General features: G+C 54.7%; 1 protein-coding gene across 16 annotated transcripts in view; it reads left to right on the forward strand.

The window, feature by feature from the left end:
* Positions 1-11,214, forward strand: part of IKBKG (inhibitor of nuclear factor kappa B kinase regulatory subunit gamma) — a 26,052-nt gene extending 14,838 nt beyond the window's left edge. For 5 of the 16 annotated variants that reach the window (XM_070604618.1, XM_070604619.1, XM_070604620.1 and 2 more), the window contains exons 4-10: positions 1,729-1,847; positions 4,565-4,717; positions 5,288-5,384; positions 6,500-6,643; positions 6,923-7,065; positions 7,275-7,336; positions 7,576-11,214. In XM_070604618.1, the coding sequence (XP_070460719.1) occupies positions 1,729-1,847; positions 4,565-4,717; positions 5,288-5,384; positions 6,500-6,643; positions 6,923-7,065; positions 7,275-7,336; positions 7,576-7,718 (861 nt within the window). In that variant the 3' untranslated portion in view covers positions 7,719-11,214. The remainder of the gene's footprint in view (positions 1-1,728; positions 1,848-4,564; positions 4,718-5,287; positions 5,385-6,499; positions 6,644-6,922; positions 7,066-7,274; positions 7,337-7,575) is intronic. The other 11 variants (XM_070604622.1, XM_070604621.1, XM_070604610.1 and 8 more) reach the window with 6 other exon arrangements.
* Positions 11,215-12,480: the final 1,266 nt, after the last annotated feature.

A 12,480-nucleotide genomic window follows, 5' to 3' on the forward strand; every position in this document is an offset into this window, starting at 1 on the left:
GAGGGCTAAGCCGTGTGGGTATGTGGGGCAAGCACATTTTGGAGGCAGGGAAAGCACATGCAGAGGTCCTGAGGCAGGAGCCTGCCTGTCGTGTTCAGGGAACACCAAAGAGGCAAACATGGCTGGGGCTGAGTGGATGGGGCCGAGGAAGGCGGGGTCGTGGGGGCTGCTCCTGTGGGCTTAGTAGGCCACTGGAAGGATTTGGCTTTGATCCTGAGTGTGACAGGAGCCGTGGGAGGGTGCTGTGCTAGTGTGAGACATTATTTGGCTTCCTGTAGAGTATAGAGTGTGGGTGGGGAGTTATGAGTTGAATTGTGTCCCCCCAAAAGAAATACCCACTTCCTAACCCCCAGTAGCTGTGAATGGGATCTGATTTGGAGATAGGGTCTTTGCAAACGTCATCAAGTAAAGATGAGGTTGTACTGGAGTGGGGGGCGGGGCCTAAATCCAATGACTGGTGTCCTTATAAGAAGAAAAACAGACACACAGGGAAGAAGGCCATGTGATGATGGAGGCAGAGACTGGGTTGATGTGTCTACAAGCCAAGAAACACCAAGGATGGCTGGCAGCCTCCAGAAGCCAGGACAGTGGCCTGGAGCAGATTCTTTCCCAGAGACCTCAGAAGGACCAACCCTGCTGACACCTTACTCTTGGACTTCTGGCCTCCAGAACTGGGAGATAGTACATTTCTGTTGTCTTAAGTCTCCTGCTTTGTGGTCCTTTATGGCAGCCCCAGGACATTCCTACAGGCGCAGGAGTGGAGTGGGGAGCCCTGGTGGAAGCCCATGGCAACCGCCTAGCATGGGACTCTGACCAAGGTGGGCACTAGCCGACAGGGTCTGCTGACAGGCATAGACTTGGAGATATTGGGCAGGTAGTTGAATAGCTAAGTTGGGGTTTGGGAGAGAAGTCTGTCCTAGAAGTATGAATTTGGAAGATAGCAGCCTGTAGGGGATATCGAAAGCCTTGAGACCAGATCAGATCTTCATGCATGTACATGTAGATGGAGAAGAGTCACATTCCTGGGACAGCAAGCAGTTGCAAAGGAGAGGGGGAGGGAGTGGCAGGCAGGAACCCAGGGCAGGAGTGGCAGTTACAATGGAGGGGTTACTGTGGAGGAGTTGAGGGTGCAGGGGACTGAGATTCAACCCTGGGTTGAGCAGCTTGAGGTTGCGGGGGACCTGGTTCCGGACTATTTGATGAGGGGGACTGGGTGACGGGGAGTTTGGACAACTCTGGAATTTTGTTACTGGTGGAGGTCTTCAGGAAACATTGTCAGTCCAGCTCACCTCTAGTGGCCCTGGGCCTGTGGAATGGAGCATGTATTTTTGTTGCTGTCTTTGAGTCTTGCCTCCCTCAGCACCAAGTCTCAGAGAGGCCGGGAGATTCCTCTTGGGTTCAGCCATCATGGCCTGGTCGTCAGCCTCATGAGACTGAAGGCATCTCTGTGCTCCTGTGTCCTTGGGTCTTGTGTTGTCCCATCTGCAGGGAGGAGGAGGGGCTTGGGAGTGTGGGCTCATGGGACTCCATCTGTTCCCACCACCTCAGTTGCCTCGCTAGGATCAGGAGGCTTCTGTAGGTGAGATGAGTGGGGATGCTGAGGTCAGGATAGAAGCCCTAAGGCTGACACATCTCAGCACTTGCAGGCTGCCCTGGGGCTTTGGGCCGCCAGAGGTGGGCAGCTGGTGAGAAAACATCGTTGACAGGAAGTGGCTTTTTTTCATGCAGCAGATGGCCGAGGATAAGGCCTCAGTGAAAGCCCAGGTGACGTCCTTGCTGGGGGAGCTCCAGGAGAGCCAGAGTCGCTTGGAGGCCGCCACTAAGGAGCGGCAGGCTCTGGAGGGCAGGTGAGTGGGGAGGGAAAGCCCACCCTGGAGGCCACTGTCGGGATGCCCGAGAAGAGGGAGGCAGTTTAGGGTCCTCCAGGGGTTCCTCTGAGAGAGGGCAGCCTGGGGGATGTGCTGCCTGAGCACACGGGAGTGTTGGGGCAGCAGGGCCTTGCAGGAGTTGTGGGCTGGGCATCTGGGACCCGGCGCTTCTGGGCTGTCTGACCTTTTGCTGGAATTTGGGATTATTCTCTTAGGGGGCATTTTGGGGGGGTCCCATGAGCACCCCGTGATCCACGGTCACCTCTGGAAGTACTCCCAGTGCCCTCTCCCCTGAGGTTTATTACAGGGAAAGGTCACATGCCAGGACCTGCGAGGACAGAAGACACAGGTCGGGGGTAGAGAACCCCACGCCTTAGGCTCCCTCCTTCCCTTCCTCCTGTGAGGGGCCCACCGAGTGCTCTCCCTTCTCCAGCAGCGACACTGCAACACTGGAGACCCCGGGAACCTACTGGAGACTCAGCGCCCCGGGTTTGATTGGGGGCTGGTCACGCAGGGCCCCCTGCCGGGCATGCACCACACTTCCCGACTCCCAGAGGAAAGCAGGTGCTCCCCATAAACCATCCTGTTGTGCAGGAGTCCAGGCGCAGGGACCACCCTTAGCAGTAAGGAAAGTGTCATGTCAGCGTAGGGGACTTGGACCAGCCCACTGCCCAGGCGCCACCCGAGGGCCAACCTTGCAAGCTGGCCCTTCGTCAGACCTCCTGGTTGTTCTTTTCTGCACAGTCGCGAGGCTTGGGGTGGGGGGGGGGGGGAGATTCCTGGAAGTGCCTTCACTGGGTCAAAGGGCACGGATGTTTCTGTGGTTCTCATGCCACCCAGCGGCTGCCCTCCAGAAAAATGGGTCCGATCGAAAGGGGTGGCGCCAGCTCCCCCGGTGCAGTAGGTGATCAGGGTGCATTGGATGATGTCAGGGACACCTTCCTGAAGAAGGCTAGAGGAGCAGGCAGGAGTTTTCCAACGAGTCTGAATAACGCTTTAGACGCCCCCTCCCCTTATCGGAGCGATACGTGAGATGGCGTGAATGCACTTCCATCCAGAGAACAGACCTTGAGCAGAGGCATCGCAGCGCTGAGCCTGGTTGGCTCCGGCTTGTCGCATTCAGTGTCTTCCCACCGTGTACTCTTCTGTACTGCCAAGTTTCTAAAATCGCATATGTAATTTTCAGGACAATTTGGTGTCTTTCTTGCCGGTCTTTTTTCTGTTCACATAAAAGAAGCTGCTGGAGGCATTTCGCTGTTAGTGCAGTTTTGCAGCCGACTTTGGTCAGTTAACGACCCTGCAACGGCGTTTACTCTGGCACTTGTAGGCTCTTGGGCAGCCTCCTTTCCCATCCTTCCCCCACATGGTCGAGTGTGTAAATACTGAACTGGGCAGCTTGGGGCACGAAGCCTTGCTTGCATCTCAGATCATTCAGTGTGGCCATTTAAACAGCTTCAAACTTCATACACATGGCTGCTCTCTGAGCCCTAGACCTGTCACGTCGGAATGGCCTTCCCCTTGTTCCAGGGCCCCTGGCAGGCAGCAGTTCCATCTGGTGATGGTGATGGTAGCACGTAACTTTTGTCACATCACAGATGGAAATGTGTTCAATGTATTTGGACAAGTGCAGAGAAACAGTGAGACCAGTGAAACCCCCTAATAACTTCCTCCACCCAGAAACACCCACTGTTGCCCCCCATGGTGGGGACTATGGAGGGTCTCGAGACAGCAGGATGACATGGCTGTAGCCTGAAACTGGAGATTTAGGGGACTGTGGGGAGATATGAGTGTGGAGACGGGAGATGGGGGCCATGGGGTGGTATGGGCCTGGATCAGAAGATCAAGGGAGGAGAGATGAGCCATTCTGGTGGGAGTGTGGAAGGAAGAATGCCCTGCCAAGGCTGTCACTGTCACCCAGGCAAGCAGGCAGCAGACTCAGCTTTCAGGTGTGGGCATTTGGGACTCCACCTGAGCCATTGAGGTGGGCCAGCTGCCTCCTTGCCACTTCCAGAACAGTGACTGGGACGGAATGAGTTGCCTGAGCACACTGGATCTCCCCCCTCACCCACCCCCCCCCCCCCCAGCCGCAGATCTTCTAGAAAGGCTTGTCTTTGCTGGCTGCCTCCACTTCCTTTCCTCCTAGTCTCTCCTGACCCCCTCCACTGAGACTGCTCTGACCGGGGCCCCCGGTATCCACCTGTTGGAACCCCATAGACGGTTCCTGGGGGCTCCTCTACCCTAGCCCCAGCAGTGTCCTCTTCTGAGACCACCTCCTTCACCTTGGAAGGGGCTTCCCTAATGCATGTCATCAACCTGAACCCTGAGCCGCGGGTCTCCTTGCCACCTGCACTTGTTTCCCTGCCGGGTGCCTGTGGTGATGTGAAGACATCACCCCCAACCTGGTGCCCTGCGGTTGTCCCTGTCTCCGGTGACAGCACCTCCACCTGGACAGTGAGTGGCGCCCCCCTTTTCATGGTGCTTTGGCTGTGCGTTGACAGGACGTTCTGGACCATGCCCTCTCCCTGTGGCTGTCCTCTCCCGCGGACTGCTGCGCTTCTAGTGCTCTCGGGCTCCGCTTTCCTTCTGCTGCCAGCCCTTCTCAGCACGGCAGGGATCCTGTGAGCACGGCGGGTGGCGCCTGTCACCCTCTGCTCCTGCCGGGGCTCTGCTGTGACCGCCCCCTTCCCCTGTGCCAGGGCCCGGGCGGCCAGTGAGCAGGCCCGGCAGCTGGAGAGTGAGCGGGAGGCGCTGCAGCAGCAGCACAACGTGCAGGTGGACCAGCTGCGCATGCAGACCCAGAGCATGGAGGCTGCCCTGCGCATGGAGCGCCAGGCTGCCTCGGAGGAGAAGTGAGTGGGTTCCTAACACTGGGAGGGACAGGGCCCAGTGGGGGGGCCATCAGTGGCTTTCTGCCTTCGGGGTAGCCCTTCTCGGGACTGGCTGCCCCTTATGCTGCACCCAGTACACACCCAAATGATCCATCTTTGATACAATAATATTATCCATTCTCCAGTCCACATTCAGATTCCACTGTTTGTCCCATATGTTAACAGCATCTCGTTCAGGATCCTGCATTCTTTCCATTGGTGTGCCTTTTGAGTCTTCTTTAATCTAGAACAGTCATCCTGCCTTTGCATATTTTTCATGAAGTTGACGTTTTTGAAGAGTACAAGACAGTTGCATTTTATTATAAAAATTTCTTTTTGTACTTTTAAAAATGTTAGCTTTAAGGAAAATGATAGTAACTAGTGAGCAAAGTCTGCCTCAGAGCTACAGGCCTTTAAGGCACAGATGCATCCCGGCAGCTCCACTCCTGTCTGTGGACAGAACAAGAAGGAAGAGGGTGGAGTTGGAAGCAGGAAAAGCTGTGGCTGGACCAGGACAAGGTGTTTTCTCCAGCAAAAGCTCCTTTTTCTTAGGCGGAAGCTGGCCCAGCTACAGGTAGCCTATCACCAGCTCTTCCAAGAGTATGACAACCACATCAAGAGCAGCATGGTGAGCAGTGAGCGGAACCGAGTGAGTATGGCTGGGATGTCCTTGAGCCTGTCTAGGACTGACCTTACCCTGGCTCCTCTCCTTACTCCTCCAAATTTGGGGATGTTGGGACTCAAGGCCCTCCCTGAAGACTTGACAGAGTTGGCTTTTGGGAGGGGTGCTCTGTTTGTCTAGAGCTTTGTCCAGGCTGCAGTGTGATGGCTCAGGGCAGGCCGCAGGGAGGTGGGATGCTTGGGCCGTACTGTTTGCTGCCTACAGTGGGCTGGGCTGGGCTTCTAGATGTTCCCTCCGTGGGCTGGGAATATGCTTGCTCCATGGCCAGTCCCTCCCGCCAGCTGTTGCCAGCTCGGCTCCTGGCTCAGGTTTCTCTGAGCCAAGGTAAGCCCCGGGAACGTTTCCATCTCCAACAGTGTTGAAGGCAGCTGGGAGCCCTTTTTTAGTTTGTTCTTATCGGACCTGTACTGGGTGCAGTTTCTAGCGATCACATTTTAAGCAGGATGTTGTCAAACATGAAAGTACCCAGAGGAGACTTGTAAGGGTAAAGCCTGAAACCGGGTCACATGGGGAAGAGTTAATGACAAAACTGTGGCCCTTTGATCTCCAGAGGGAAGACTTGGTGGCATGTGTGGGTGTCTGTATGTATGCGTCTGTGTGTGTGTCTGTATGTGCATGTATTTGTAATGTCTGTGCACGTGCGCACGTATGTGTGTGTGACCAGCAGACCTTTGACCAGGTGGCAGAGTGGCAGGACCAGTGGGTCTCAGCCTAGCGGGCATGTGGTACAGTGTTAGTGCGGGAGACTGGCTCAGAGTGGAGAGGGTGGCCTCAGTGGGGAGTCTGGCCCCTATCCCCTGAAGGGTTGGAGGAGGGCTGTCTAGCTGGGGATTCTGGGAAGGGGATGTCGGCCTGTGTGGGAGGCTGTGCCAGATGACTTCAGAGGTCCCCTCCAACCTCTCTCTTTCTAATACTCTGCACACGCCGACAGCTTGTGGTCAGCATTGTCCTAGTTCAGGACAGCCGGGGTTGATCTTTCGTTGTTCTTGGCTCTCACCTGGAATGGCAGCTATCCTGGGGGCAGCCTGGCCCCCATTCCGGGCCGGCTCAGGGTCTGTCATCTCCCTCTTGTCCGTCTCCAGGGAATGCAGCTGGAAGATCTTAAGCAGCAGCTCCAGCAGGCCGAGGAGGCCCTGGTGGCCAAACAGGAAGCGATTGACAAGCTCAAGGAAGAGGCCGAGCAGCATAAGATTGTGATGGAGACCGTTCCGGTGCTGAAGGCCCAGGTGAGGGCTCTCTGAGGCCTGCACACGGGTGAGCAGACTGGGCCCACTGGCGCTGGGACCTGGTGTGACTCTGGTGTCATTTTGCAGTAGCTTCTTGGAAGCTCTTCGAGTTCCTTATGCTGTTCCTTGACCTCTCAGCACAAGTGGGATGACTCGCTCTCTGCCGTGGGTTCTGGGAGGGTAGGAGCAGGCTCTGCCTTGTTTCCTGGTGCCTGGCATGGAATGTCTGATGAATGGCTGATGGACGGCGGGTGTGTCCCCCTCTCTTGGCTTTGCCAGGCGGATATCTACAAGGCGGACTTCCAGGCGGAAAGGCAGGCCCGGGAGAAGCTGGCTGAGAAAAAGGAGTGTCTGCAGGAGCAGCTGGAGCAGCTGCAGAGGGAGTACAGCCGGTTGAAGGCCAGCTGTCAGGAGTCAGCCAGGTGGGCCTCAGCGTGGCCCCACGGGGAGCAGGGCTGGGTACTGGTGGGGAGTCTCCAGTAGTAACCACAGGAGACTGAGTGCTCCTGGCTTGTTGGGTTAGGGTGAGCTGGCCCTCCCACTCCCCTCCTCCCACCCCTGTCCTTCCATCAGCTTTGTACACCTGGACCTTGACTTTCACGTATTTATTGGACGGTTTCTCTTCTCTAAGGATCGAAGATATGAGGAAGCGGCATGTAGAGGTCTCCCAGCCCCCCTTACCCCCCACCCCAGGTGAGTGAGCTGCAGGAAGAGTGGGGAGGGCAGGGTGCTGGGAGAAGGATTCTGTGACGGAGAGAGCCACGTCTAACCCCAGAGTTGCTCTTTGGAGCGCACACACACGGTGGGGGTGGGAGCTTGCATTGGCTGCCTTCCCCATCGGTAAGGGGGGATTAAAGTGGAGGAGCTAGTGGCAGGGAGCCTGATAGTTGGCTCCAGTTTCAGGACTTTCTGCATCTGCGCTCTTTCCCCAGCTCACCACTCCATTCACTCGGCCCTGCCCAGCCAGAGGAGAAGTCCCCCCGAGGAGCCACCCGACTTCTGTTGCCCCAAGTGCCAGTACCAGGCTCCTGACATGGACACCCTGCAGATACACGTCATGGAGTGCATCGAGTAGGGCTGCCTGTTGATCACCAGCCTGGGACAGTGTCATCTGTGCTTTCCTCTCCTGCCCGCCAAGTCCTGAATGATGGGCTAAGTGACAAAGAACCGGCCACTTCTTTGAGCCCCGAGAGCTAGCCGCTGGGCCTTACGCTTCAGCTCCCCCATCTGCTGGTTCACCTCTTTTAGGGTACACAGAGCCCCAGCTAGGCCTGACTCTGCCCTTTTTTTTTTTGTTCTGTCTGCTTGAACCGCTTGCCCCTCGGGCTCCCTGTTCTTCCACCTCCACTGGGGAAGTCGAGAATCAAGGTCGGGGCTCTTGGAGAGGACTGCCTCCCCAGCGAGATGGGTGGGAGCCCCTCCTCCCTGCTGGGTTGCTGCTGCTCTCACGGGCTGCCTGGTGTTCCACATGGGGCTGCACCACCGTGGATTGAACCAGTCGGCTGCTGATGGACATGTAGGTTGTTGCCAATCTTTTTACTGTCATAAATAACGCTGCACTGAAAATCCTCGTGCATCCGTCATGTGTATCTTTGGGTCAAGTTCTTAGAGACGGCACCGTAGAGCATCAGCCAACGGAGTAGATGGTGCCGGGCCTGCCTGCCCCCGAAGTGTGGTTTCCCGCCGCCCTTGCTCCCCATAGCCTTGCTATCCACCAGGGCTGTGGTTCTCTGTTAAGAGTGAGCTTGAGCATCTTTTCAGAGCTTGAAGGGGCCTTTCATTTCTTCTGGTGTGAATAGCTTGTTTGTGTTTTTTGCCCATTTTTCTATTGGGCTGTTAGTCTTTTGTTCCCTGGTTTGTAGGAGCTCTTTGGTCATTAGTGGGATCCGCTCTTGGGTGTGAGGAAGTTGCAGTGATCTTTTCCTGCTCGCCTTTGGGCTGGGTTTCTGGGACTCGGTTTGTTACCTTTGCGCCATCACGTTTATCCACCTTTGGGATAAAGGGCTTTGGGGTTGGAGTTGTTGAGGCCGCCCTGTGGTCTGAGGGAGGACTGCTTCCTGCATACACGCTTTTCCGTTCCTCTTCCTAACACTGCGAGAGCACGGCCGCCCAATGTGAGTGGTGGTGGCCGTCTTTCATCACATTCCAGAAGTTTGTGACGTCCTAGCCTTGCGTTCGAACAGGAGCCACTTGGCAACGATTGGCAGATTACAAACACCAGAGAACTCTTCCTTGTTGTTGTGCAAGATGCTGAGTATTTCCTAGGATTGCAGAGCCATGGGCATTCACCCTGCAACTGTAGTAAAGAGAGGACGTTGAAAGTGGAGGGAGAATGGGACGACGGCCCATCGTTTGCTCCTTGGTGCCCTGGCCCTCGCCCTGCCCTCCTCCCAGCTTCCCAGGTCAGGAATGGGGTATTGCGGATCTGGCCCTGCGTCTTCTCGTGGGGCTTCCTGGTACTTGGCAATGAGAGAGCTGAGCAGAATTAGGATGGAAGTCTAGTATTGAGACTGAAAACAAGCCTGGGCCGGGGCTGTCTTGGCATCTGGAGGGTGGGAGCAACTTGTCCATTTCCTGAAGCCCGGGTGTCTAATTGCAGATTGTGCTTCAGAAAAATGTTAAAGGCACAGACAGGTTCTCTGCTCGTGGGTGCCACATTTCTATCCCAATCCTATAATTTTTCTACAAGAGCACTTTTAGTTTTTTGGGGGTGTATTAGTTTCCCATGGCTCCTGTAACAAATTACCATAAACTTGGTGGCTTAAATCAGCAGGAATTCATTCTTTTACGGTTCTGGAGGCCAGAAGTCTGAAATCAGGGTGTGGGCAGGGTTGATTCTTTCTGGAGGCTGTGAGGGGGAGTCTGGTCCGGGCCTCTCTCCCAGCTTCCGGTGGTTGTCCTTGGTGCTCCTCAGCTGGTGGACACATCACTCCAGTCTTTGCCTCCATGGTTACGTGGCCTCTTCATCTGACTGTGTCTTCTCTTCTGTCTCTTACAGGGACACCAGTCATCGGGTTTAGGGCTCACCTATATCATCCAAGATGATCTCATCTTGAGATTTTTACCTTCATTACATCCACAAAAACCCTTTTTCCAAATAAGGTCATAATCACAAGTCCTGGGGGTTAGAACGTGTGCATATCTTTTGGGGCTACCATTTAACCCAGCACCAGGGCCTCTTCTGGAGCCCACAGATTAGGACAAATGCAGTCAAAGGCAGGTGTCTTCAGGACGTGCAGCTCTGTTCAAGGGGTTGTTCCCCGGGGTGATGGTGGCCGCTGGGAAGCTGGAGTTCGGTGTGGGACAGGCCCTTGCAGGCGTGCAGACTCTTGTTCTTTAGGCTGGACGCTGCTGCCAGGGCCAGTGGGTGTGGGCAGGAGAAGGGGGTATAGTGCAGTAGGACGGAGCCATTGGACCACCTGCACCCTGGGTAGCGGCTACTGGCTGCCTGGGGATGGGCTTCATGCTTCTAAGAGGGTGAACGAAGGCATATCTCTGACCAACTCCCTCTTCTGAAAGGGGGTTGAAAGAAAAAAGGTGAGATGCAGGAGCAGTGAGAGAGCGGACGTTCTCTTCCTGGAGAACTTTCCTCAGGCTCTGGCAGTGGCACCAGGTGGGCTGCACAGCCCCAGCAGCTGGGAGCTTTACAGATGCTCCCGCCTGGGCCCTAGACTAGCTGAGTCAGGGTCTGGGTGTGGAACCGGGCATTGTCGGGCAACCGCTGCTCTTTTGAATCTCCCCTTTCTGAAGGCTGGGCGTCCTTGCTACCTGCCTCCTTCCTTCTTGTCGCACTCTCTAGGGCTGGTTCTGCAGAAGACCCCAAGGATTTTAAATCAGGCCATTCACCCGGATGTGAGGGATTCCGCTTTCTTCCTTTCTGGCTTTAGTTAGGTTGAGCTTCTGAAACAAGTGGTTGGATTCTTCCCATGAGGGAAGCAGCCTGCCTGCCTTATTAGCTGTGACCCCTTGATCTTCACAGCCCTGGGTTTGAGTGGTAGAGACAGACAGCTAGAAGCATATCCCCCTGAAACCTGTGTCATTCCCATTGCTTACACGTGTGCCCCCTCTGCTACCTGCTGGTCAATGCTTAAGAGAAATCTAGATGAGCAATAAAATAAGCACAGTAAGAATGCATTTCTCTCTCATTAGTAGCTAAAACAATACGGATTCAAACTAAACAAAAAGTGATGTCAAAATAGCAACAAATGAAGACTTCTGGTGCCCTGCTGGCAAGGTGCAGGGGACAGGCCTGTGACATTGCCCCTTCCTGGGGGCTGGTTTGCCGGGCTGGAACAAGCACTTGGGAAGTGTCCTCAGCCTGCTGCACCATCACTTGTAGCCATCAAAGATCATGATGAAATAAGAGGCTGGACTTCTGGACCATGTGGGCCTGCTCAGCCAGTATTGTGAACATCTGTCACATGGAACACACTCTGTAGCATGTTGGTGTGAAAAAGCCAGTAGACAAAATTATGTACAAAGTGTGACGCCCAGTGAAAAAGTCAAAGCTGCAGGTGCACATCCTGCTACCATTTGGATGAATGTGGGTGATTAAAAGTGTTGCTTATGTATTTGTGTGTTTTCTAAGTGCCTATAATTTGCATGTATTACTATGTGATACATAGAAAATATATGTTACTGCAGAGTCTGCCTGATGTGAATGCAGCTCTGAGGTTTTGTCTGCCCTAGTGGCTGGGAAAAGAGCACACTGTTGTACAACTGTTGGTCATGAAGGGTGCAAGGGACCTTCTCGATGCTTCTGTGGTGTATTTGCTGGGGCTGCTGTAACAAAGTACCACAGACCGGGCGCCTCAAACAACAGAAACGGACCGTCTGCCAGTTCCGGAGGCCAGAAGTCCGAGATCAAGGCGCGGGCAGGGTTGGCTCCTTTTGAGGGCTGAGGGAAGGATGCGTTCCAGGCCTCTCTCCTTGGCTTGTAGACGGCTGTCTCCTCCCTGTCTTCTCATCGTCTCCCCTCTGTGTGTGTCTGTGTGTCCACATGTCCCCTTTTTAAAGGACATCTGTCAGATTAGATTAGGGCCCACCCTAACCACCGCACTTCAACTTCGTCACCTCTGTGAAGACCCTGTCTCCAAATAAGGTCACATTCTGAGGTCCTGGGGGGTAGAACACCCCCATACCTTCTATGGGGGGGCCTCTCTCAACCCATAGCTCATGGGTAGCCTATCCCTGTTTTACAGGAGGCCTGAAACAACAACGAGTCTGTTCTTTTCCAATAGAAAACAGAGCTGCAGCCCCAGCCTACATTCTGAATAGGAGGCCTTCAATTGCTGGCTGACCGTTGCCATGTTAGAATGGTGACAGGGCTGAGCTGGCTTCCTTGGCTGAGGACTAGGCCCTGCAGCAGGACACGGTCAATCTGGATGGAAAGAACTGACACGTCCTTGCATGTGCTTTGCTTAGGTGTGGAGAGCAGTAGCAGGCAATGCCTTCGGGGAGGAGGCAGGTGTGCCGGAGGAGGTCTCCCTGGGCCCGTTTGCTGTTTGATCATGGGCGGTGACTTTACCTTTCTGAGCCTCGGTCTCCTTGTCCGTAAAATGGGAACATCAAAGTTTTTTTTTTCTTTGTTTTAAAGATTTTATTTTTCCTTTTTCTCCCCAAAGCCCCCTGGTACATAGTTGTATATTTTTAGTTGTGGGTCCTTCTAGTTGTGGCATGTAGGGATGCCACCTCAGCATGGCTTGATGAGCAGTGCCATGTCTGCGCCCAGGATCTGAAACAACGAGACCCTGGGCCGCCGAAGCGGAGCACACTAACTTAACCAGTCAGCCATGGGGCTGGCCCAAAGAGGAACATCAAAGTTTTGACTTCCGTTT

Source organism: Equus przewalskii, chromosome X, assembly GCF_037783145.1.
Source record: "Equus przewalskii isolate Varuska chromosome X, EquPr2, whole genome shotgun sequence".
Lineage (NCBI taxonomy): Eukaryota > Metazoa > Chordata > Mammalia > Perissodactyla > Equidae > Equus > Equus przewalskii.